Consider the following 27,395-nt stretch of genomic DNA (forward strand, 5'->3'; position numbering starts at 1 on the left):
CACTTCAGTTTTCTTTTAGAAAAACTGCTGTACTTATTGAGATGATAATGTTTTCTCCATTACTGCTTTTATCATCAAAATCTACCACAAAGAAAAACACAAACATCTAGTAAAGAGCTGCAGAGTCAAATTAGGAGGAGTTTCTGTTCCTTGTTAACAGTTTAGTCACCCTTTATCCCTCTTACTTTTATGTCTGGCTCAAGCAAAGAGGGAAGGAGTACCCTAAGAGGCCTGGGAATTGCTGCAGCTTTGTTCCATCTCCCCTCCAAGCTGTAGGTGGAGATGAGGCTGAGGAGAAACCAGGAGCTGGAAAAGCTCCTCTACTCTTTTTTCAGAAAATGCAGACTGGAAAGATGGGATATCACTGAGTAATGCATACAGAGGGTGTTACACTGAACGCAGTGCAGAGCCTTGTTCATCCCAGGGACTTGAAGAAGCAGTTGAAACTCCCTGCTTTCCCAGCTGCTGTCTCTTTGCCTGAATCCTTCCTTAGGAAGGAATTTAGTGCTGAATCTTATTTCCTCTTCAGGAATAGGAAGCATGGCAGATGCTGCCACCCTGTGTTGCCAACTCTCCATTTGAATAACAGGTTTTTCCATAGCTAGGGATGAATAAAGCTCAAAGTTTCACAAAGATGTATCTTTCTTGAGCTTTTTGGGAAAAAGGGGAATGGTCATAAAATTTTATCTTCTCTGGTAAGTCAGAATTCTCATGCTTTTACTCACCTTCCAGCACCTTCCCATATCTGCCATCTCTAAAAATCCCATCCCTCCCAAATTAGTTCTGATCACCTTTCCATGGAGGGTGAGAAGGGTGAGATAAGTGACAGCCCAAGTGAAAAGCTCAGCTCCTGAGAATTACAAGAATGCTGTCCACAGAAATATCCCATCATACCTGATGACCACTCCAGTGTCCCCGCCCTGCCATAAGGAAACAATCTTTTACCTCGGGAAAGAAGGTGATGGAAAGAAAGTTCAGTTCTGGCTGTCCTGAGCTCTAGGGAATGCTGGCTCTAACTGGTTCAGCCCTGTGTGTCCAAATGTGTGTGTGGTTTTAACAGATCTAAGCTGCTCCTGCTCGAGAGGCAATACTCCATTTACATCCCAGCTATAAAGTTTTGGCAGTGGTCTCCTTGGTTTATAACAATTAGGGACTAGGACAGATATTCTTCTCCCTAATGGGGAAAGATCAATATTTTTTATACTGGTTTTATGATTTTGTATTTTTTTTTTTAGCATTGCAAAGAAAGCACTTGAAATCTTTGTTGCCTGAATGAATTAGGGAATAATATTGGACCACCCTACAAGCAGAGCTGAATGGTTGTAATTTTTCAGTATTTCCCCTCAAGCAGTCTCTCTGGAAAATGTGTCAGTGATAATAGATCATTCTTGTTTCAAGTAATTCATAGCAAATTTCCAAGTCTCTAAGCATATCCAGCATGAATCCAGCTGGAGCTCCCCAAACCACCTTGCAAGTCACTGCAAAGGTCAGAAACATTTACAGTGGCAGTGCAGGTTAACAGAACTCTAAACTTCTGCTGCTAACTGCATTCCAGAAGAGACAGAATGGAAACAAATACCTCCAGAAATGACAAGAAAAGTAACTGAGAACTATAATGAAAACTTACCAGCTTAGAAACAAATTTGGCTTGCCTGCCTTTAGCAGCCAGACGGAAAAAAGTTCTGTGCACATCATTAAGGATTTTCTGCAGGAAGTAGCATTTCTGGTCAGTGAAAGCCTTAACAGCAGGATCTGTCTTCAACTATTTCCAGGGAATGAGAAAGGAAACTCTTCCCCAAGCAGACCTCACTCCAGGATAGACTGAAAGAGAATACCTTGGGAAATCCATTGTGATTTCTCACAGAATTCCTTGAAGAATGACCCATTTCTGGGAACAGATTCACAACTACTGGGCTTTCTTAGCAAGAACAGAATTATTTCCTCAGCATTCACTTCATTTTCCCATTTAAAGGATAAATACAGAAACTGGGGAGCACCTTCTCTCAGGAGGTGTGCTCTCCCTTCAGCATTCATATCCAGAAGGGTCTTGGCTGCTGCTCATTTTAGCCAGATTCTGTCCTCAGAGAATACTGAACAGTCCTAGGAGAACTGGCCTTTTCTCTTCAGAGGGATGCATGCACATCCTCAGTCCCATCCCCAGTGTCTGCTACAGAGCAGGATTAGGAAAAGCTACCAACCTTCAGACAGACACAGATAATGGAGGAAACATTGCCTTTGTAGAGGTTTACCTGGAATTACCAGCACTTCACCATCTCGAGCTTGTCTTGGAAAGCTTCTAGTGAACTTCACACAACCTCATCGCTGAGGTGTCTGCAGTAGTGAGCCCAGTCTCAGGAGCACCCTTTAAAATATTCCATCTATATAAACAGAAGATCCTGTGCTCCAATCTGCCTTTCACAGTTCAAGACCCCATTCTGTTTGCATCAATTTGCTCATGAAAACTGGATTCCAGTCCTGGCATTTCCTGCCTTTTACAGAAGCTGTGCAAGAAGATAAGGATGTTCTGAGTTAGCACAGAGCACAGTGGCTGGCAGCAGCACATACAAGATGAGGGGACTGTTTGTCTTTGGGAGTACATTTTATTGCAGTGTAAGTGCATTATGGAATTGAAGGGCTTTCCTTTGTGAAAGACATCACTGTCAAGCCTCACGTGCTTTTGGGCTGCCTCTGTCAGACTGCACTGCTGCATTAATGCCAAGTCATAACCAATTAGCACTTTAAATGCACCTTCATTTTACACACAACCTTTTTGACTGTGGCAAGTTCAACATAACTGCTCTAGCAGAGAGGGGTTGTAAAGCAGCACGAGATTCAAAACATCCCCATGGAGCTTCCCTGAGCTCTGCCCTGCCAAAGTGCCTCCTTTGCAGGGTAACAGTGAAAGATCAATTACAGACAACTACAGCTCTGCCAGTCAGAGGCATAATTTCAGATGTGTCAGGGATAAGAACACTGGTTGCCTGTACTGGTTCCAGCAGACTGATTACCTCAAAGCCTGGCTGGCCTGGGATTTAAGGCCCCTTCAAGTGTGGCAAGGTAGGGCAATTCACAGTAACACCTACTGAAAGAAAAAAGCTATCACAGATGTGCTGATTAATGCAAGTTTGGAAGTAGTTTTGAACAGCTGAAAGAATCAAATCAGAGACATGGAGCCTGCCTCTGTATTAGAGGCTGCAAAGACTCAGAACACACACTGAGGGGGAAAAGCAGCACTCACCAAACGAACCCCATGGATGCATTCCCAGAATTAGTTGTGAGGAAGCTCAAGACAGATCCCACATCAAACACCAACTATTGTAAGAAAAACAATATTGATATCTAACTATGTGTCAGGTTCAAGGACTTGGTTATGACCTCACATGCAATTAACTCTGAGCATTTTAAGGAATTACTGCCCTTCAGTTTTGTCAGCACTGGCTTGTGCTAGCTGGCACTTCAAATGGACATGAGTTTTGTGGTCACCAGCTCCTGAATTTCAGTTGACAGACAGGGTTGTTTGGTTCTGTAGAGGTAACAGTGTTCAAATCCAACTGCACCAACACATACTGCTAGTTTAAGTGATCCATGAATTCCTCCAAAAAGGCCATACTAAAGATACAATACACACACCTTATTTTCAGCTACTATAAAATGGTACAAGATAAAATGATTCACTGGGTTAATGAATTTTTCATTTTTAATCACAACTGTGCAGGCACTGGTATGTATCAATAATAGAAAAATTCAAAGGTTAAAAACAGTGTACAGTTTAGCACAGCAGGCAACATTTGAATAGAAGCACATAATTTTAATTTGCTTTGAAGTTTAAAGCAATCCAAACAAAAAGTTAACTATATAAATACAGAGTAAATGCACATAGTTTACAGCCAACTACATGTATGCAAGAATAATAGCAAACCTCACGTGAGTACTTGAAGTATTCTCAATCTGTCATCTGTGAGTGTTTAGCTATGACTCTGAGGGCATAGTTATGTTCACATATGCAGGGTAGGCAGACTCTTAAATAGAAGAACTGAAAAAACTTACATAATTCAGTCTTAACAGACAAAGTTGAAAAAAGTAGTACATTTACCTAGGCACACTTGAGCATTCAGCTTGTTTTCCAAATCGGAACAGTTTAAACAGGAAGCAACATTTATAAAGGCTCTCCACTCTTGTCTCTGGAAGCATTCTTTTACAATGCTGCAGTCTGAGGAATGTTGCAGATGTCGTACAAAAAACAGACTAGCAGAAACTGTCATTAACAAACAAACAATCCGCTGTCATTAACACCTCAATCGGCAAGGGAAGATGCGGAGTGCGTTATGTAAACAGAGCTAGGGGCAGAGATGGCAAAGTGACAGGCGATGTCTCAGTTACAACTACAACACCAGGAACCTCCACAGCTCCCCGTGTGAGCCCCTGCCAAGCACGGAGAGCGGGGCTGGCAGCGCGGGAGGGCCCCGCACGCCGCTCCGGACCCGCTTTCCGCGGCTGCTCCGTGCCGGGACTCCGCGGAGGGCGCGCCACCTGCCGGCCGCGCCCGCCCACAGCCGGCGAAACGAGGAACGAATTCACGACTAAAGAAAGAAAGAGTCCCTCACTCGTCCCATCGTCTAGCACACACAGGTGGGACATACACACATGACACCCAAATACAAATGAATATGACCAAGTTGAAATGCACTGCTTTCAGCTCTGTAGTTAAGGATATTATTGAATGAAGCATCTTGCTATTTCCCTTGAGTTTTTATAATAAATATCAAGAAAACATAAATAATTTAAAGATCTTTGGGAAATATATCAGAGGTAATTTTGCACGTACTTGTAGTTTAAAAATAATGAAAAATCCCGAGAAATGTTTGGGTTATGTTTGGTTATGCAAAAGAAGCCAAAATGATCACCCCTGAAGTTGAAAACAAACATTTAAAGAGGTGGAGTAATAAGCTGATTGTCTGCTTTTAGCTGTTATCTCCCATATTCAACTGTCCTTGTTTAACTGTCCTACTTATCACCTCCAGGGGCTCTGCTCTTACCCAGAGAAGGCACACACACCGTACCCAGGGAATACTCAGGAATGGGAGACAAACACAGAAGCGAGGGACAATGTATCCAAAGAGAGGAGAGGATGTCTCATTAAGCCTAGGCTACTCCAAGTGTTCACTGTATTCATGAACTCCAAAGCTGAATATGGTCTTTGCCAATTTAAGTTTCAGCTATGACTGTGTAATCTAGATAACCTAAAGAGTGACCACTTCCTACATCACAAAAATTACAGTAAGTCACTATTACTGCATTTATTTATCTGAACAAAAGCATCACATCAAGGCTTAGGTCAGTCATAAGTACTCCAGTCTTTTCCTAGGGAGACCACTAGAAAAAGCCCACTTTAAAATCATTTAAGCACTCCTTTCACTTGTTTGAGACAATCAAGCTCACCACGGTCACCCCTCAGACCATACTGTCTTTAAAAAGGGAACATTTTCCAAGCAGGGAAGTCAATACAGCACTGCAAGGTCAATGTACTTACTATGGGTGGCTTTTAGAGGATAAGCAATTAATACAGAGAATTACATGAAATACTCAAATACTTTGACACTCTATGGAAAACATGACAAGGGTCAAAATAAAGGAAAGCAAACGAGAAAAACCCAGACTGATTGTTCTGCAAGCTTTGAGGTTTTACACAGAGCCTACAGAACCAGTGCCACAGAGATGCTATGGATTTACAGCATAAACTCCTGCACAGCTTACACAGAAATCAAACCACATGCTTTGTTTAAAGCCAAACTGCATATTACAAACATGGTTTGATTCCAGATAATCAGTAAGAGGAAGAAAGTCATAAGCCCTAAGAAGGCCACAAAGTGCATAAGAAGTCATTCATAAAATAAAGCCATTGCACATGATGCACAGTTCAAGTGTACTGAAGTACCACACTGGAAGAGCTGAGAGCACAGTTCTGTCCATGCCAGTGTAGCAGCATTTATATGGTGAAAGCTATTGACCCCAACTTATAAATTATCATCTTCCTCATAAGGATAGTGGATGCAGACTGAGAAGATATCTGTCTGTAAAGCTGTAAAACTTCCTGTAATATTAAACTGCTTGACACTCCAGTTGTATGATTTTGGAAAATTCTGTAAATTATGACAGCATAAACCAGCTAAGCCTCACTGCTGAATGCAAGGCATTAATGTGCAATTGGCTTACAGAACAAAACCAATGCCTGAATAATCAGACAATGTGGAGGACAAGGTTATAGCTCAGTACACAGGCTCAAGCTGAGAGAAGTGATACAGCATTTATGAGGGGGAATGCTTTCAAGAAAATATTATTTACAATTTCTCCATCCTTCTGCACAGAGACTGTCTGCACTGACAGGATATATAACAGCTTCAACTGTTTTCTGCTTTCTGGTCACCCTAGCCACAGTGATATGTGTTCTCCCCCAGTACTCCCATATAAACACTGGTAATCCAAGGCAGGATTTGCCAGATATTTAAGGGTAATACAGCTTGTGCTTAGGTAGCATGAAACTGAGTGAATCCTGTCTTCACAAATGGGAGGCTGGACTAGTTGAGATTTCTCATCACATTACAAACCCTTAAAAAGGCTATAAAGTGGCATTCAGCAACTTCCTTAGCTGTGTGAGTGACCTGAAAATATTGGCAAGGAAAACTGATGAGACAGGACAATGTTTCATAGGCCTCTCTGCCTTAGGAGAGGTTCCAGAAAAGAAAAAGTATGATGCAGCAGGACCAGAAGTCCACATACACCAACATGAACAGACCAATAACCTGAAGAGTTGAACAATCAGACTCTGTCTCATTAACCCACAACACTGCTCAAACATCAAGAAAAACAAAACAAAACAATCAAGACCAAAAAGCTACAACAGGTATCACCTTTTGTAGTGAAGAAATAACTGTTCTGGGTCCCTGCACCTTATTTTGTCTTGAGGTAGCAACATGAAAAACTTCACACACTTACCACACTACCTCAGTCTCTTAATGAATCTTCAGAGCAACTAAATGGAAGTTTCAGGTATAGAAAGCTATGAAAGTACTGTCTTGACCATTCCTCCAACAGGTTACTGTGCAGTAAAACAGAATAAAAATGATGTAGCTGAGAGCAATCACTAAGAGAAGGTAATAGGACTGCCCAGCAACATATTTCATGTCCCCTCCCTCACCCATCAGGTCTCTGAAGATGACTCAATGGCTTTGTCTAGTTTAACAGATGAAAAGAAAAGAATAATTCTGAATTAAGAGATGTATGAAGGCATTCTCTAAGGGGCAGTTCCCATTTGTCACATTGACATGAGACCACACAATAAAGGCAGCAAAATTATTCAGAGTTGCCCACAATCAACCTTCTGTTTCGTCCACAGCTGCTTGCTCCTGATACAACGCTCCTTTAGCCCACCACATTGGCATTGACATTCAGTGGTCCACTCCAGTCTTTCAGTCTTCCACCTTCTTTCACCTTGTCACACTGCTATCCATCAAGTAAGTAGACTACAACTTCATAGGTGGACATCATGATAGCCGTGTTTGGGATCTGTCTGATCAGGTGTGTAGTCAGACCTCGGTAAAGGGAGCCATATCCTTCCTCTCGCACAAGCAAAGACAGTGTCTGGAAGAAAGATCTGTATTTTGTTCCCTCTTCTCTTAGTCTTGTTCGTACAACCTCTGTACAAAGAAAACCAGTGAGAAAACAGAAAAATTGAGTGGTTACATTCACCACTTCTCATTATTTTTCCCAGCAACCGATCAGGGACTTTTACACCCCTCCCCAATCAATCTCCTAACTCCTCTTTAAAAAAGGGAGGAGGATGACAAAGAGAGTAGCAAACCAAGTATGTGTAAGAAGAGAGCAAGTATTAGATATTTGGCTAAACAAGGCAAGTTCATTTGCTTAGCTACAATCCAAAAAGAGGACTGTTGCTTGGGGTTACATTTTAGCTCAGAAGTTGACATAAGTTCAGTACTCAGTTCATTAACAACAACGTATACACAACTACTTTGCAGGAAGATCAAGTGCAACTGACATACATACTAGGCAGCCTGCATCCCTTGAAGGGATGGCACATTAGGGAAAATTGCTGAGTATATGGAAAGTATATGAAAAAGTACCTCTTTGAGTACCTTGGGCCATATCCTGGCCAATCCCTTGGCAAAATAAACATTGCCTAAGAAAAGGTCATGCTGGACATCCACTATAAAGCACTTCCATTTCTGAATAATATACTCACGCTGACCTGCTAAAACTGATATTCAGACAGGGAAATATTTCTTGAGCAAGTAAACCAAAGCTACCTACAAATCTCACTAAGACTCCCTTTGATGGATCTGCCTCAGGGTCTCAGCTGCACATGTCCCACTTACCATGGGGATATGCTATTGATGTTGCACACGTTTTGGAAGTGGCAGCAGCCATCATCATCCGAACAAAGTCCGATGCTTCTTTTACCGATTCTTCCTCATTGTCCATGGCACCAGCAGTCTTATACTCCAGTAATTTTTTCTTAATACTCTCATAAATGACAAAGTGAATAACAGTCTCAGATATGCCTGCGTAGGACGCAGACATTCCCCGGTAAAAGCCTCGAAAGCCATCCAAGCGATAAACTTTGCGGGCACACTCAAACGCGCTCATTCGCTTTTCTCCACGATTCCTACAAAGGAGAAAACAAGTCAGAGTATCAACTGGTGCAACCAGAGAGACTGGAAAATTAATTCAACAGGTTTGTAGTGACAAGAAGACTTAGGAAATACTCAACACTGATGCTGAGGGGCTCCAAGTCACAGTCTCAAAGGCCTTCAGCACTAAACACAGGTAAAGCATTACAGGGAATCCAAGCCAAACTTCACAGAGTGACTAAAGACAAAGTATCACAGTGAAACGCTGGGTAGCTTTAGGCCTCCCCAACTCTCATACAATAAAGTGCTGGGAAACAGACTCCCAAATGGACTATCAATGTCAGCAACTCGTGAGAAAAATGACCATTTCCTTTTGCATAATGAATTTGCCCTGATTGTTACCTCAATAAAGAGCTCCACAGCATTCAGTGGCTAAGAGCTGAAAGAGCAGCCCTCAGCATTACAGCTCTCAGCAAACAACTGGCACAGCAACCAGTGCAACACTGGGAGCTGTTGTTTGATTGAACTAAGCCACTGCTGATGTCAAGGAAAATGCTCATTAGACATACCTATTTCAAACAGTATTTGGCAAATGAAGTTTTATTCTCATTTTGAGCTTGCTCACTGAATTGAGCTGTGCATACTGAAGTAGTTAGATTACTGTACACAACTATGCAAACCCATGACAACTCTGTAAAGATGTGCTTCACTACAGCTGCAAGTGCAGGCACATGGACTGTGCCAGCAGAGGTCTGAGTGAGCAAGTCAGAATAAAAAGAAATGGGGATGTTTAAAGCATTTTCCTAAACATTTCCTATAATACTGAATCTGTATTTCAGAAATGTTTAGCTCAACAGTTAAAGAGAATGTATTACTGAATGAAAATGTAAGCATATGGTTGGTAGAACATGATTTTAATGAAACTGTTAACCTTTTAATTCATTACAAATTTGCTGGTCAGTCCACGACAGTGCCTCAAGCATGTCTCAGAACAGATTAAAAAGAAAAGTGATAGTGTAACTTGTAGAGAGACCAGCATCAACCTTGCAAATCTGAAATGCTGAATGTTTAAGAATACACTCCATTCTGGAGTGAGAACAGATTCACAAGACTTTAGTACAATGTTATCATAGAACTGAGGTTCCCTATTAGCACTTTACCTTGCATCAAGCTGTAATCGTGTCTTCACCAACCAAATGGGATTAGTTGTTGTGATCGCAGTAAAGCCTAAAAAATGTAAAAACAACATAATTAGATGTGATAATATCACAAGAACAGATGCATCTAAATTCCAAATGCACACAGTTAAGGTACAGTGGATGCAAAAACTCGGACTATACTGATTTTGCTCAAGTCCCCATTTTGTGAATCCATACAGCCAATAAACACTTAAATTGTTTTTAAATTTTACATTAATATTGAATAAGTTTGATTCTTAGCACAAGATGCCCCATATAAAAAAAAGCCAAATTAAGTACAGTTCTCTGCCTATCTAATACCAACCCTGTTTTGACACCACAAAACAGCAATGCCAACTAGACAAATGTCAGCCAATTGGGCAAAAAAAGTCAATAAGAATGCATTGCAGAGACAGCAATAGCAATTTGAGATGCTATAAAACATTGCCTCAATTTACTTTGTTACCTGAAATACAATCCGAGTTTAAAAGCATGCAGACTGAATAAATACTACTTTTGGTGCAGTTAAAAGGCATTTATTACTGCAAATTAGGAGACCTTTTAATACTGAACTATAAAGAGCAGTTATATTTGAGTGCTAATCTTTTATTTAGTATTCAAAGCAGCGATTGTTGGCTGGCCTTGGGATACTTTTATAAGCATATGAGTGTTTAAATTGTTAAAAGTAAATACTATGACTTCTAACTATTCAGACAGACAGCAACTACTCAGGCTTGCATAAGGGCCAAGGGTTAAAGCTTTGATTTTCAGTCCACTAAAGAAAACAGAAGAAAAAGAAAAAAGGAAACAAAAAAGAAAAAAGGAAAAAAGAAAAAAAAAAAGAAGTAAGAATTACTCTTACTTCTGCACAACTGTGGAGAGAGAGAGAGAAAGCAGAGTGAAAGGCAGCTCTGAAAAAAAGTAAAATTAAAAAAATCATCTCAAGCTGCAATACCACACATGCACCATCAATGAGGTGTCATGTCTGCAGGAGAGAATAGGAAAAGGGAAAAGCTGGAACATGGCCAGGCAAGAGATGATAAATTTAGACACTTGCTCTCTACGTGACACACATGGCTGGTTTATAACTACAAAGACACACTGCCCTCCTGCACAGGGATGGACTGGGTGTGTGGGGAAGGACAGAGTTACCTTGCTCAGTGCATGGCTGGGGCACAGTACTTATCCAGCAACAGGCTATTGATAAGCTCTTTTATCAGATCACTAACAGCTCACAGAAACAGATTTAGCAGAACTGGTTGCATACATGTTACTCCTGCTCAATCACAATCTAGGTTTACATTGCACACAAAGGTCTGCAATACTCAGAAATGCCAGGGGATCTTAACTGTTCTAAGGCTTGATCTGTGCCCACCCTCAAAGCTTAAACAGGTCATTATGGTTTTCAATTCAGGTTCTTTAAAAAAATTATCAGATTTGGCAGCTACTAAGATTGAGATGGTTTTATACACCAGAAGAATGAAAACAGATTGGAGGCTTCTGTTCAATTTTCTAATTAAACAGATTTTTAAACTGGCTCAAACTACTTAACTAAGCAACTTCCTATGATAGATAATAAAGATTTGGAATTGGCTTTTTTTTTCCTGATTCACTACTCATTCTTCCTATACCTCAGTACTTCTTTATAACCTTCACATAATGCAGTGAAATCCTAACAATCCAAGAGTTCTATATCTCTATTTAATGGAGGCAAATGATGTAAAAACTCAAAGCATTGGGGAAAAACTCTGCCAAAACAAGGCATGAGATGTTTTTAAAACACCACATGTGCAAAACAGGTTCTGTAGCTCAAGCAGCCATAACCTGTCTGACCTGTCACTTCATGTCACAGAAACTCCACTGATTCCAGTAGTGCTTGAGCCTGAGTCATCTACTCTAAAAGGAAATTTCATTCTTGCATGGTTTTATTTCTTTACGCTGGCACTAATAAAGTTTTAATTTTGACTTCCAATCAGAATCTTTGTGGCATGAAGTGCAGTAGGAAATGCACAGAACTGCGACAAAGGCTTTGAAATAAGGTGGGGAAAAATATCACTCACTTTCCCTACCAACACATCTTCCCTGAAAGACTTCTCTAAAAAACCAAAATTAGTTCTCAAAGTCTCTCCTAGTTCTTAATTACAAGTTAACAAAGGCAAAAATCTTTTTGCATTCCTATTAAAGGAAGAATTTTGTAATTCTTAGGCTGTAATATATGGCCTTTCTCCTTCATATTCAACTCAAAATAAAGGTGTCTGCAAATCCTGAATCTGGAGCAGGCAATGCATAGGTGCCATCAGTGGGTGAGTAGAATATATTGGTAATTTCCAGGGAAGAGTGGTTGGCACAGGATGCAGCCCCTACTCTACTGAAAACTGCATTCCTGGGGTCACTCTAAGCATTATTTAAATGTAGGATCAGATACTCAGCAACATGGCAGTATTTTTTCCCATGGCTGTCACAGGCCTAAGCTGACAGTTCAAACCAAAGTTTTCAAATCAAAGGGCCTCCAATAATTCAGGTTTCAAGGTGAGATCACTACAGGTCAATTCTTACAGCTAATGTAGCAAATGCAGTTAGTTGAAGAAGAAAAAGGAATTGTGTGGTGCTGACACCAAGGAAAGTCCTCCAAAACATGAAATATACCATTTAGGATCCTTGAGAAGATAAACTTTGATTTTTAAATACGGAAAATCTGTAGCAAAAATATTTGTTAAAACAAACTTTGGGGTTTTCAACAACTGCCATGAAGATCCATCAATTGTTTCCTTTTTTCTTTTTAAAAGCCTTAATCTTTATAATCCTTTACAGTGCCTATCAATGTGTTGCACCCTCAAGAAAGATCCCAGATTCATGAAAAAGTACAGATAAATCTGGCAATACTACAAACTTCTGTAGTTTTATTTTATTTTATCCCAGCTTCAGACAGAATTATCTCAATCTACTTTTTCAGCTATCCCAGCTACTGACAGGTAAGATCCCAGGTATTCCTATTATGCATCATATTTCAAAGGATAGGGTTGGTGCTTTTTTATCTATAAGCCAATGTAATTGATACAGACGCATGTGAACATGGAATGATGAATAAAAATTTAAAAGTAGTAAAATAAAAACAAACCAAAAGAGTAAACAGAAAGAGACAGAAAGGATTATATACACATATTAAAAAAGAAAAAGAACAGAGGTCTTTGAAATAAATGTGACAACACAGAATATCAGCTGCAGCATTTTAAAGGCAGCTCTGGAATACTGGGAAAAAAACCTCCCAAAAATGCCTTGTTTAACCCAGTAGGGGCTTTCAGTTGACCAGAGCTAAGGAGAGTAGCAGCTCTCAGTGAAAGGTATTTCCTACCTTTCCCTGAATGGCACAGAAAAAAAAAAATCACTCTAAACAGAGTTAAGGAAAAGTGATGTCTTTGCACAATGCACATCATCTGAGTTCAAGCTACAAGTGTGTTCCCCTTACGGTGTTTATTCAATAATATCACAAACCCAAGGTGTGGTTCTTACACTAGAGGCTGCAAGAGACGCTCAGTTCAGTACTCACGAGGTTTAAGTTAGTCCATATTGCTGCAGGAAGTGACCTGCGGAGGGGGAGCATGAGATGACACGATCTCACTCTTTTCACGGGAGAAATGTACAGTAAATGCCTAAAATAGACACAGGCTTTTCTGTATCATAACAACAAGCAGTGACCTCATCAGACACAAGTGTACAAATCGAATCCCAGCGGAAGGATTTGTCAGTTATTGGGAAATCTAACTGTTTGCAGGTAAAAGTTTAGGAAAAAAAGAAAGAAAAATAATCAAAACAGGCCACAGATATTAAAATAGATGTGTAAAATGCACTGAGTACTGAAATTTCTGCTCATTTGCAGCAATTTAATTTTATACCTCCAAATACTTACCTATATAGAAAATTTACAAGTGAAACCTCCTCCTTCCCCACTCCCTTGAAAATACTATTCACTAAAGCTAGCCTAGTCTTAGGACAGAAAAGATGCCTTATGAAATCCAACTTTCTAAGGTCAGTGAACTAAATATGCATTTTATTTGGTATGAATTAACTGTGTACATGGTATTAGAAACTTACAAAGTAATGTATCTCTAAGTAATAAAGTGATCCCAATTATTTTTAAATAAATAAATATTAGTAATTAAAAAAAATCTGCATTTGGGTTGGTTTGCCAGTAAAACTCTAGAAAAAAATAGCAAAAGCATACAAGGCAAAGTAGTTTTGCAGCAGATTTGCAACCATGTTTTCTGATTGAGGCTGTAAATCATTAAAAAAGCAAACAAGAAAGCCATACAGGAATCAAGTATCACATTCAGTTCTCTACAGCTTTTCTTCTTTGTGGTGAGAGAGGTTGAGTGCAATGAGAAGGCAGAGTTTATAGTGAATCTGAGAATTTAGCCTAACTTGGAAATGTCCAGAAATCAACTCTCTTCACACAAGCAAACAGTCTTGTACCAAGCTCAGATATATTCCCTGCCCTAGTTTGCAAAAAGAGAACCATGTTTATGCTCAGGATTAAGCAAAAAGGATTGCTGAGTACTTCTTCATGTCAACACAGATATTTTAGGTATGAAGGGGATGTGCTCTGTATGCTGGAAACAGCAAGAAGACAGCATTCATTTCTGCTTGCATAAGGCATCAGTTACTAATATGCAGATACTTCACTCTCCTTAGAATAAAACAAACTCAGTAAAAGAACCTTAAAACCATAAATATATATTTTGAGAATGAAGAATCAGGCCTAAAACCAACCAACAAAAAAATATGCTTAAAATACTATACATCAGCTTTTCACTCCCAAAACCACCGAGTGCACAAAACCATCCTTATTTAATAATGACATCAGTCTAGCCTGAGACATGTATTAGCACATTATACAAATAAACAGAATGTAAAGTTGACTGAAGTTCACTATTTGCAGTACTTTAATAAAACAATGTTACAATTATGTTGTTTAAAAACATATTTTTGCATCATTACTGTATTTTGCAACCTACAGGAAAAGCTATGTAAGTGCAAATCCCACTTCATGCTAATTAGGTATTAGACTATGAAACAGAAAGGTCATATCCAAAAAAATACCAACCCACCAAAAAACCACCAACAAAACAACAACCCTCATTTAAGACTGAATTACTCAATTCCTTACTGAAACCAATGGCAGCTGAAAAAGAAAAACACCAATACTGATTATTTTTTTTGCTAATTCTGAAGTATTTATCCTCCTTGCCAATTTTGAAACCTTGGGTTCTAAAGCAAATATTGCAATGATCCTATGTATTAACCTGTCAACCAAGTAAGAGCTCACATTTGATCTTGTCCCTGTTATTTTGCCATTTCTTTAAGGTGATTTGCAGCATACAGCAATACAAACCTTGCAGGTAAAACTGTTAATGGCTGGTTTAAGTGCATTTTCTGAAATATATTAGAATTACAAAAACAAGGTTAGCACATTCCCAAGAAAGCACTGTTAACTGCAGTCCTTTTCATATATCAGAATAACACCAGAAGAGAGAACTGAAATGTTGTTTGTCAAAGAACCTGAGAATTTCTGTACTGTGCAGTGCCAAGACCTATGGTGTGAGCCTGCACTGAGCATTCTGTTTCACTGACTGTGGTTTAGAAATACAACTGCAGAACCTGGGAAGTATGAGAAGGTTAACAGCCCCAAGAGCAGTTCAATGTTAGAACTTGTACACAAAAGGAAAAAAAGGTAAACAGCAATAAAGGCTCAAATCCATTTCCCAGTTTACTGCAGCTGCATGTACAAATGCACAACACCAACCTTCTGAAGGGGAGCAGCTACAGAGCTCCATGACAAGCCACAGCCTGAGGCTGCAAACACCCAGGAAAAGGCACTACAGCACATCCCCACAAATGTGCTTTACAGAATGAGGGCAGCAGCTTCCAAAGATGAGGAACACTCAGAATCTTCACTTGTCTGCAGCACTGCATGAGATGCACAAGTTGCCTTCAATTGAGGACAGATCTGTTTATTACCCCCCCACACTTCCCCCTGCCCTCAAATTAAGGGCATGTTTTATTCCCTTGACAAGGACCTGAAGACTCTTCATCTTTCTTGATGCAATTAACTGATTAGGCTGAACTCTTCATTAAATCCCCTTCCATCCCATTCCCCATGCTATTCACCAACAAACAAAACCACTCACTTCTAGATGATTAAAAACCAAACACTGCATTGTCCTTGTCTGACTTGGGCAAAATAAAGGAGCTCTTCTTACACCTTAAAGATTAAAAACTGTCACAACATTTCATGTGCCAGAGATGAACAGTAGTGTCATTTAGGTATAAAGCTAATGTCACTTATATTTTATATACCATGTAATATATCTCTATGTATCAGATTATTAGCAAGCATTAAATAGAAAACAAATCCTATTCCTTATTCTGTTATCACACCTTTATCAGTCCATTCCAGATTGCCAGTACTCGCATTCTACAGACTGGCTGTAACATTTGACAGGACTTAGGAACTTCAACAATTAAATTGTCAGAATTCATCTGTAAAGTGCCCATGGCCTATAAAAAACCCTGAACATTTGTTTTTGGGCAGGAAGGGCACAAGCAACAACAGATAAAGTGTTGCCAACCCATGTTTTGATTTTATCAGCATGAGTCCATGACCATAACTCAGCTCAGTTGCCTTTAACTCCCCCTTGTTAATGATCCCAAAGCACAGAATATTCAAATCAAGCAACAAATACTTGTAGCTGCTAAAATACACCAAAGTTACACTGCAGATATAAAACAGGAATTATTTCTACAGAGATGAAAATACATGAGAACTATGAAAAATCTGCTCTTCTCTGACTTTTTAGTGGCAGAGCAAACTTCTCATAGACTGGTATATGAGCAAAGGAGGAGAGATTGTTACATATAATTTACACAAATAACTGCAGGTACATTTCTGAAGGACAAAAATAATTAAAATATACAAAGCTGTAGCAGAGTGGTGGTAAAAAAACTGATTAGGAAGAATTAAACCAGGAGTCAGTGCAAACACTGTTCATAGCTTACACAGCAACAAGTTACTGTTTTGAAAGGTTACATTTTTCATTTCACAAGTTTACAACTGAAAAAGCAGGCATGGAGGTTTTCTAGAGAAGACTGTTCACACACACTGTTATCTATCACTTAGTGCAGTTTCATGCATACATTCTCCAGAGAGCCTGTTTAATGGCAGGCCAAGGCAGATAACCAGTAAACCGGCATCATTCAATTACTGAGCACGTTCTGTTTTGTTGGGGTTTTTTCCATATTTATTGTCACCTCTTATTTGCAGATATGATTGTAGGTTGAAGCTAAAAAGTTACAGATCCTTACCTGCCACACCAGCTGAAATCATGTGTACCTGGGTAGAATCTGGATTGAAAATATTGTTCAACTTTTCCTTGCAATTTGAGTAAGCAGCAAAATATATTGCTCTAAAATTAGAACAAAATCAAAGTTATAATATGTTTTACATTTCCAAATTCTCAACAAGCAGCACCAATGACTTCACTGACTGAAGATTATCTTGGGCTAAAACTCCCTTCCCCAGTGAAGAACTACTCAAGGATTAACTCTTGCAATGTAGTGGGACTATTCTAGAAATGAAATAAAGAACCTAAACATGACACTTTTTTTCCACACAACAACTCCAATTACCAACTAGTGAGGGGGAGGACAGATAATTTCAAATATGGCAATGATGTTTGTGACACTAGGAAGAAGTTCAGCCAGAGAAGAAAAACACTGAAGAAGTTTTAGTATTCTTCAACATAAATAATAGAAATTTTCTCTAATGGACCTAAAGTCATTTCAGTAGCAGGACAATTTGAAGAAAACTACCAAATATGCAGCTTCATAAAAGAAACAAACATTCTTATTACTATAGCATTTAACATTTAAATGTTGATAACTTGATGTTATAAATATTTATACTTTAAATGCTAGAACAGCTCTGAAGCTGTGACTCACATTTTGTTTCCAGACTTGTATTTATAATAGACACTGATTTTTGTCTCTCAACACACCATGAAAAATGTTGTAAACTTGTGTTACGCAAATCTGTGAGCTGGTATCCAAACAAAGCTAGCAAAGTCAGCAACCCAATTCAATATATTACAAAAAATGGTTGCTTTCACTCATTACATCTAAAAAACTTATTTTAAGCACATATAAACCTCACACTTCAGGTTGTAATTCAGTTGTTTTAAATCTACAGACACCCCTCTGCAAGAGAAAAAAAAATCAATGTGCCACTTTTCCCAAGCAGAACATTAACCTCATTAGCCGTGTGAACATGTTTTTCTTTATTACAAAGAAGATAAAGTGCTTGCTTTACCGGTGTAATTTCTAAAATGGAACCTGAACTCGGTTAAGTACACTGGATGTGTTATGAAATATGCTTCTCTGCAGCTTATTTATACAAAGAGCTGATGTTAAATCCACTTAGCTAATGCTTAATTGAAATGAAGTACTGGTTGAAGACAGAATCAGCCAGAGGGAAATGAAGATGTGCTTACAAAAAAGGTTTACACAGTACATCAAGTAGACATTTTAGCAAGCTAAGTATTTCACCTAGGGGAAGAACCAAAGGAAAACAGAAGATTTAACATATAATTAATTGAAAAGAAATATATTTTTTTTTTCCAACTGAGGATCTTCTTCATCGAGGATAGTCACTTATGCAATGGATCCCTTTCCTGGGTAAAAATTGCTTTTAAAGTGATACCAATATTGAAGACTTGGTAGAACAGACTGATCTATTGCACAAAAGTGCAGGCTCTCCAGACTAGGAAGTGCTGATATCCTGTAGGTGTCAATAACAAAAATGCTGCTGGGTTTACTTCAGCTTTTCCAAAGGGCAGTGTGAAGTTAGCGATAAGAAAGCACCTCTGATATTCCTAAATCCTTTAAAAAATTGCAAAAATAAAGATAACCTAATTATTTCATTAAGTATTTTTCTTATTTATGCAGAGGATCTCAAGAACACTACCTCATCAGAGCTAAAGTTCAGCTTAGTAGTATTTTTCAGAAACCTCCAAATACTTCAAACCAGTAAAGTTAAGATGATCTCCAACTGAATGTGCAGGAGATAGGAATGTTTTCTCTTCAAACAAAGTAAATAAACAAAAGCAAGGCACTAAGTCAAGGGAAGAATAAAACCTTTGTGGAATATAATCCCTCTGCATAAAGGCTCTTCTCTTAAACAGAGAAGGAAAAAAAGGAGCCAGGAAACAACTTCCAGTATCCTTATCCAGGCCTAAGGAATATATTAATTTTACACAGCTTTTATACTTTTTCCATGTATTCTCCCATTTTTGGACTGAACTTCAGCTGACAGCTCTATGTAAGGATAAATTCAAACTCTGGCAAAATGTTCACTCTCTGCCTGCCAGCACCAGCTGAGGAACTGGAGTATTTGTGCTGATGCAGAGCAACAGACACCACCACCACCAGTGCCAACTAGATCAGATTTACATCCTCAGCCCTGCAGTGCCCCAGTACCCTTTGGAGCCCAGACCACTGCTGGATCTGCTTTCCCTGGGACAGCTGCTAAGTCTCTCCTCCTACCCAGTGTCTCACCCTTTTTATATCAGAACAGGCTTCCTCCTGCAAGGGGGCACCAGGCTGTGCTTTACCAGAACTCAGGAAGGAAGACCCACTGTTTTGAGGCTACAATCACATAATTGCTTCCTGAAGATGATGGATTAACTGAAAGCTACCTTGGTATTTTCCAAGATCCAAACTTGTCGCTTACATGTGCAATTCCCTAAAAATTTTTCTTTTTAACTGGACAAAACTCTGCATAAGGGATAGCACACAACAGTAAATACTATTCAACAGCACATAGGATAGGAAATGCTGAGAGAGCTGGAGCTCTGGAGTACCTAAATGGCTCAATTCCTCAGGCAAAAAGTTACCCCAGGAACCAAAAGTTACCTGCTGCTAATTAAGTATTTACAACTGCAGATACAAGACTTATTTCAAATACACATTAAAGCCTTTAATGTATTTCATTTATTGTGCATGTTTGTATTTACCTGGAAGGAGCAACACCAACTAAATTAGGACCCAGCCCTCTGAACAGAGAACGAGGGCCTTCATTTTGCAAGATCATCCTAGAAAACAAGAAGACAATACTGTAACACTCAAAGCAAAATTAAGGAATGCACTAAGCACCAAAACTACATCATATTTCATAGTTACTGGCAATAATACAGTGTGGACCACAAAGAAAATTAGTCATTTCCTAGAATCAGCATAAAAAATTCCATTATGGCTCAAAATGCCATGAAAAGCATAAACTAAATGCAGAAATAAGACTTGAGATCTCACATATAATGAGATACAGATTTAACAGATTGAAATACCGATTTAACTTATATGTAGGAACACATACATGTACAGAGTTCTCTGTTAGGAAGTTAAAGAAAGTGTCTTTGAATTAGGGAGAAAATACTAAGCATGGAAACATTACCATTCGTGTAGGTTGTAGATTGTTCAGGAGCAAAAATACTTCATTCTACACTACACTCCTTTCACCACCCTTCAGCTCCCAATGTTGGCGAACTTTGAGTGGCAGGGCAACCCTGTACATTTGTGGAATTTAAGGAAAGCGTGGTACAAGCATTGAGTTGAGACTTCAAATGGGGCATTTTTAGTCCTTTAGTTTTGCAATATGGATCCCACAGAGTTGGGGATTTTAGGAAGAGCTGACGACCTATGTAGCAAGGTAGCCTGGCACAGTAAGAGACTATGCATGAATATTCAGTTCTAGTGAAATCAGTCTGCCCCACAATCTAGATGCTAATCACATTGGTATGTTTAAAAGTATGGTAGGACATGGGAGGAGAAACAGGGACTACCTGCATCCCATTACTGGAAATTGCTCTAGCAATTACTTTAGAACCAGATTTAAAGTTAAGAATTAACTACATTCCCAGATGCTACAAAACAGAACCCTGTGCTTACTGATTTAGAAACAATGGTAAATGTACACAAATAGTTTTGTATATTTCTTCTTCAAAGAGCCATGCAGGTTAATGACAAGTCAATTACTCAATAAAGCCTCGTAGAAATGGCCATTTTGTTTGGAATTTACTATCAGAACAAACAAGTGAAAGCAATCTATAGCACTAAAAGAGATTCCAAGCCAATTCTGACATCCTGATTTCAATGGTGCTGATTCACCATTGCCCTGTTGCTAAGTCAAACAAAAAGTTTACCTTTGCTTCCACTAAGCAAAAACAAACCAGTGGCTCTGCAGTTACCACTGCTATTTAGGAATAGTGACATTTAATGTGTCTAGCAATATCCAGCTTTTTGTCCATAACAATCAGCTACGAGTTCCCTATGTGAGCAGCATCACTCCACAGCAGTAATTGGAATACTGAACACACACTCAAAGACACCTTGGAAATACAAATTATTTGGACCTTGGAAATACAAATTATTTGGACCTGTCTGTCATCATGAAAGCATTTTAATGCCTTGCAATGCTGAACCCAGTTAACATGATCTGTATCCACTTAAACCACTACTACCACATCATGTGCTACACATGTATATATGCACGTATTGCTAGACATGTATTCAAAGCAACAGGAATCTCCGTGTCTTTGAAACTTAGGAATGAAGTGCACCAGGTCTGTTTGCTTCTTTTGGATCTACAGTCCCAGAATTTGACAGAGCAGCAAAGAGATAAAGAGAGGTTGCAACAGGATTATAATGGAGGTAGTTACTGATGCTGTTTTGCATTCAGACACCAGCTGGAGGAGTGCCAGAGGCTGCACTGAAAATAAGACAGTAACTTCTTGCACTAAGGAGCAGATCCCAGGGCCTGCACTTGTTTATTGAAAGCAGTTAAGGGCAAATCCATGGTTGGAATAGCAGGAAAGTGTTCCATACAGCCTCAGCTGACTGCCTTATGTCACATGGAGAGCCTGCACTGAGAGGCTCATGAGATTTCCATTAGCAAGACCTCAGGTTTAAATTGTACAACATGAATGATGAGAAAATGTAACATGACATGCAACACATATTTGAGAAAAAAAGAATTTGCTTTTGTTGCCAGAGAATAGAGTCACCTGTGTTTTTCTGAGTTTGGTTCCTGACAGAGATGCCTTTCAAGTCACCTCCACTGATGCTTAAGATGCAGAAGTGATTCTACAGCAGTCAGTTCACTGAAAATCTGACATAATTTGCCTGAATCACTCTGCTTTTAGACTGAGTAATGTGAGCCTTGAGCACTGCACCAAATTTGCTGTGACACAATCAAAGTCTGACAGCTATGAGTCAAAAAATATCTAATGACAGTAAGGACATGACAGTGACAAAGGAATCCAGTTTTATTTCCCCACTAAACAGCCCTAACCTTAACCAAGGGTAATTATGTCTGGCATGTATGTATTTTTATTATCACAGTCCATTGCCAGGTCATTTGGCATTTTTTCATATTTACTGTATTTAAAGAACTTGAAACCCAGGCTTTGCATCTCAACCCTTTGATAATGGCCTTAAAGAAAACACATCTAAGCAAAGAACAAAAGCTGCAGAAGAGATACATTCTTGTATTACAGATAAATAGCACGTATGAGAGGGCAATTGTTAAAGACAAACTAACAAAACAAACAAGCCAATAAATTTCATCATGGGCTACCTCTACCTCAGTCTGAATTTGCTACCTGGGAATACCAAGTTATTTTCAGTTTTAAGGATGCATTTAAAGCATAGCAGGCTTCCAGCAGAGAAGCATTACAAAAACACATCTATTCAACCTGCTATTCATTGATATACATTTCTAAATGGAAAATAAACTCATAACTGAGCATTCAGAAAGAAGCTGAAGCACTCTACTTCCATCAAGAGAAGCCACTAAGTTAAGCAGATCTCCTTGCTGGTCACAATCCAAGCCTTTCCTTCCCACATCTGTTCCCAACATGTTCACCCATCAGACCCCGAAAAAAGAGCCATGAAAAGGCTGTGAACCCAAACTTTGATGATAAGAATGATCTTCCATTCAAGGAGCTACATGGGTACAACCCCCATTTCAGCAAATCCTAGGCTCTAACCAGATTAAGGTTAAATCCTAGACTTCAACTGCCAGAAGGGGCTCTCTACAAACTACTTCTTACTAATTAATTAAAAATAGAAGTTGTCAAGACTCAATCAACTTTCTAATGCAAGAAGCAGCAGCAGGTCCCTCCTGTAGGAAATCTCCCCTCATCTCCAAATACTGAGGGTACCTCCCCTGCCCTCCCCTGGACTGGCTAGCCTGAGTCCCCCAGGGAAAATGAACCCTTCCTGTGGGCCATACAAGCAGTTGAACTGCAGGATTGCAACTTCCCTGCTGGCTCCTGAACTACACAAGCACTGCAAACAAGGAGAGGAAAGGCAGCCCCCATTCAGTGAGGCACTACACAAACAACACAGATCGCTGCAAAAGCCAGCCTTAGCTATTTCTTACTAGCTCCAAAAGAATGTTACAAGTCACACATCCACCAGGAGTTATTCAAAGGCAAAAACTGTGTGGGGGTGGTGAAAGCTGAAAGAGACTAAGAAACTGAGTTAATTTTAATTGCCTCCATATTCACTAACTTCTATGATTAGGACACAAAACAGTTTAAAAAAAGTCTTATACTAATGCTTTTTTAGGATGAAAATGGGAGTCTGGCACTCAAGTATTAGTGAATTTTGGGGATGCAGTTTGGAGCTGTGAGTTGCAAAAGGTACACATGCTCTGGCTATTTCAACATCCAAACTCAAGCATGAAGGACATTCAAAAAATTGGAAACACAGTTAAAAAGGCAAAATATGGAAAATCATCTCCTGGTAGCATCATGACAGAAAAAGTCTAAATCTTTTATACAGATTTTGATTTCCTCCCTCCCCAAAATGAAGCCAAACCCTTGTGCCAGGTACACTCACTTCAGACAGTGGAGAGGTCCAGGAGAAACTCTGGCTACTCGGTTGACAGTAGCACCATTCAGAGTGTTGAGATGAACTTCAGAGATGTAGAGAGTCACAGAGGAGGACTGCAGGCGTGTTTTTACAACTTCCAGTGGACATGTCAGAATTGCACCAACAGTACCTCCACATCTGCAAAGATAAACAGGATCATGTTTTCAAGAGAAAAACTGCAGGACACATTCAGATAGAATTGACATTATAGTCAGCACAATCCCACTGCAAAAAGTGAAGAACCAATGGGAACACGTGTGACAATGAGAGTTATGTGCCCTTGAAGGCAAGCAAACTGCTAGGTCAGTCTGCAAACCCCACAACTTGAAGTGAAAATTTAAACAGACAAAACGTAGTGAAGGTGCATAGTACACACTGTTCAAATCAGTTCTGGAAAGCAGCTCAGTAGCTTCAATGTTTAACTTCTTATGATAAATTTTACCTTTTTCTTTAATGTTTAATGCGCTCCTGACCACAAAAAAGGTGCCAAAAATCCTTAAGGGCAGAAAAAATTTATGCAATACGCACACAGGACTATGTGTAAAAACTGGTAAAGTCTGTGATGTTGCAATTTAGTAATATCTTCAAAAGCCTGACTGTATTTTGGTCATTGCACCATGAAAGCAGTGATTGTCCAAGTGCTTCCCAAGCTCTGCCCACTTCAGCAAGGCTGACCAGGTACTGTAGAGTAGAAACTGCAAAGCCAGAAGAGCTCAGGTGGCTGACCCGGTGAAGACTTATCCAGTTTGCTTCAGTCTGCTTTCATTCCTGAAAGCAAACCAAGGCAAGCCATGCACAACTTGTGCTGACAGCAGTTCCTGCCCTTCTGCTCAACCACAGTGCAGCCAGAGCACTCTGCCCTGCCCAGCTCTGCTCACAGCCTTCCTGGGCTTCTTCAGAACTCACTTATTAATATCTACAGTCCTACCTCTGCAACTGCAGCCTTGGAGGGAAAAACAGCAAATCCACAAATTCTGAGTTCCAAGACAGTCTCTTGAACCTTTTCAGAGATCAGTATTCTTAACATTGCTCAACACCTTCTTAAAACTATGGCCAGGACACTACCTATCTCCTTTAAAAAACAAACAAACAATCCAACCCAAAGAAGCAAACCTAGATTTCAGTTCAAGTATTAATGCTAACTACAGCTCAGTCTGAAATCCACTAACACATAAATACAAATTGTACTAAAGTCAAAGGGCCCATATTTGCTTCCCCTAATAAATATATGTAATAACATATACATAACAGGAAGTGCTTTATTCTGACAAGATGGCTATCAGCTGTTTGGTTTTTTTTAACACAAGAAGCTCAAACACCCCCAAACCCTTAAATAAGCTGTAAGCCTGTTCAAGTAATTTTAAATTTTTTTCCAAAATGAAAAGGAGAGTTCAGTCCAAATTAGGAGTAATAGCTAAGACTCAAGATAGCCTATATATTTTCATAGGAGGGTAGTCTGATTATTCTTCTACCACAGAGAATACCAAAAATACAGCCCTGCATCCTACCAACCTAATCTGTTTGTATGAAGTGAACTGAGAGTAGAGGTGCCAAGTAGAAGTTGGATGTTCACTTAATACTCCATTTAAACCCTGTGACCTAGAGGTATCCTATTACTAAGCCTAAAGGCATCCTGGCTGTCCCTAGTTCCAACATTAGACTGAAGTATTTCTCTTTCAAGGTTTAATTGAGGTAAGATACTGAGTTTCTTTGGCACTCTGGAAAAAAGTGTTATCACAGGAAGATGAAAGACAGTCTTTCAGTGTGCGCTGCAGACGTGCAGTTCCAGCCTGATACAGACATCAGAGCAGCCTGCTCTGAAGGAGCAATTCACTTGCTTCTAACACTAAGCTACAAATAGACTTATTTTAAAACTAAAAGTTGCAGAAAGAGGGTAGATATGCTAATATTTATTTTAGCCAGGGATGGAAATAGTAAGAGCCTGTAACGTGAAGGCTCAAAACAAGAACAGCACATGAGAAGCACACGTAGGTCAGCTCCTAAGACAATCTGACCTGAAGCTATTGAAGCTCTAAAGCTCTGAGACAGACAGAAAGCTGTCTGTGTTTCCTGCAGTTCAAGCCAGACCCCAACTCCATGGTAACATGCCTCTGCAGGCAATGAAGGAAGTTGGCTTTAGAGTTGACTTCCTTTCCTGCAACCCCTCCACTTCTGTTCTCCTCGAGCTTACTTCTTGCTCTCTTGAAAACTTTTCTGCATTTATTTTGGACAGGTTACACAAGAACATGTTTTCAAGCAATAGAAGTCACAAGAGAAAGCACAAGGTATGATTTATATTAATGAGAGAAATGCTATGGAAGTAGGGAAGAAATGAAGACAAAAAAACTTGACCTGCATTCTTGAACAGGGCTTGGAGTTTGGAGCCCTTACCCCTCTCACCCCCCCGCTACATCAGAGCAGAAACATTTTCTAAAGTTGAAGATTAACAATGACCTGGAGCTCATGCCCTGCATGCTCCCCTGCACCACACCCAAATCACAAGGGATGCCTGACAGCAGCACTTCCACCAGACACTCAGGGGCATGGTCAGACACCCCTCACTCAGCAGGGATTCCTGGGGAGGGGCTGATCCACAGCTGCTCTGTGCTTGCTGCTTTGGCTGCAGCAGGCACTGGGCAGTGACAGCCAGCAGATAAACAGCAGGCAGCACCACGCTCACAGGCATCCTAAAGAAGCAGCAGATTCACCTGCCTCCCTTTCAGAACCTTTTCCTGCACCACATTCTGCCATTCAAGTAATTTCAAATAATCAGCACCCTTGGCAGTTTCGTGCTGTTGTGTTTCTTTGGTTAGGCTTTTCTTAAACAACTTAAGATGTCTCCACTGAACCCAACAATATTTTCAATGTTTTCCACTAACTATTGATAGTTTGAATTAAAACTTCTTCTCTGTCCCCAGTCCTCAAGATCTCAAATTTCTTCTTACAGCTGAAGAAAGCTAAGAAGTTCTACAGTGCTGTGTGGTTCTGTAATGTGAGTCTTGGAAAAATCCCAAATTTCTACTTCTGTTAAAGTAACACATCACTTTCCCAGCCCTCAAAAAGCCCCATATAACAGAGACAACATCTGAAACGGAAGGAGTGAAAGAAATGTTTTGATATGTTGAGGAACCAGAACTTTCTCAATGGTCACAAGATCCACTAAGTTTGAATTACAAAGGCATAATCCAGTAACTACCCTGGCTTGTCTATTTCACTTGACCTTTAAGATAAACACCTCAAGGCTTGACAAAAATCTGTTTATGAAAAACTGTCAATAAACAGAGCTTGTGGGTAAACAAAGAAGAGAAACAAAAATATGCACTCTGTACAAATAAGCAACTTTAAAGAAGCATAGCAGCTGTTCTGTTACAGCATCAAGGACAGTGGATTTTACTTAGAAATGTATTTCCAGCCCTGCTTATTTAACACACTCCTGGGAATACCACCAGAGACACTACATTTTTGTGCTCAAGTCCTGGCAGGTCACTGACAGCCAGCCACCAGCTCCAGCCTACAACAAGTGCTCTATAAGTTGCCAGCAGATTGCTGCCACCTTTCCTGCTCCCCTCCTCCCTGGTTCAAATTAAGG

At 39.6% G+C, this 27,395-nt stretch overlaps 1 protein-coding gene across 1 annotated transcript in view; it reads right to left on the minus strand.

The window, feature by feature from the left end:
• Nucleotides 1–3,670: 3,670 nt before the first annotated feature.
• SLC25A36 (solute carrier family 25 member 36) overlaps nucleotides 3,671–27,395 on the minus strand; it is a 29,613-nt gene continuing 5,888 nt past the window's right edge. The window contains exons 2-7 of the mRNA XM_066556403.1: nucleotides 23,774–23,944; nucleotides 19,888–19,965; nucleotides 17,183–17,283; nucleotides 9,806–9,872; nucleotides 8,391–8,680; nucleotides 3,671–7,694 (exon numbers count right to left, since the gene is read on the minus strand). Coding sequence (XP_066412500.1) covers nucleotides 7,501–7,694; nucleotides 8,391–8,680; nucleotides 9,806–9,872; nucleotides 17,183–17,283; nucleotides 19,888–19,965; nucleotides 23,774–23,944 — 901 coding nt within the window. The 3' untranslated portion in view covers nucleotides 3,671–7,500. The remainder of the gene's footprint in view (nucleotides 7,695–8,390; nucleotides 8,681–9,805; nucleotides 9,873–17,182; nucleotides 17,284–19,887; nucleotides 19,966–23,773; nucleotides 23,945–27,395) is intronic.

The sequence above is a fragment of the Molothrus aeneus genome, chromosome 10 (genome assembly GCF_037042795.1).
Source record: "Molothrus aeneus isolate 106 chromosome 10, BPBGC_Maene_1.0, whole genome shotgun sequence".
Taxonomy (NCBI): Eukaryota; Metazoa; Chordata; class Aves; order Passeriformes; family Icteridae; genus Molothrus; species Molothrus aeneus.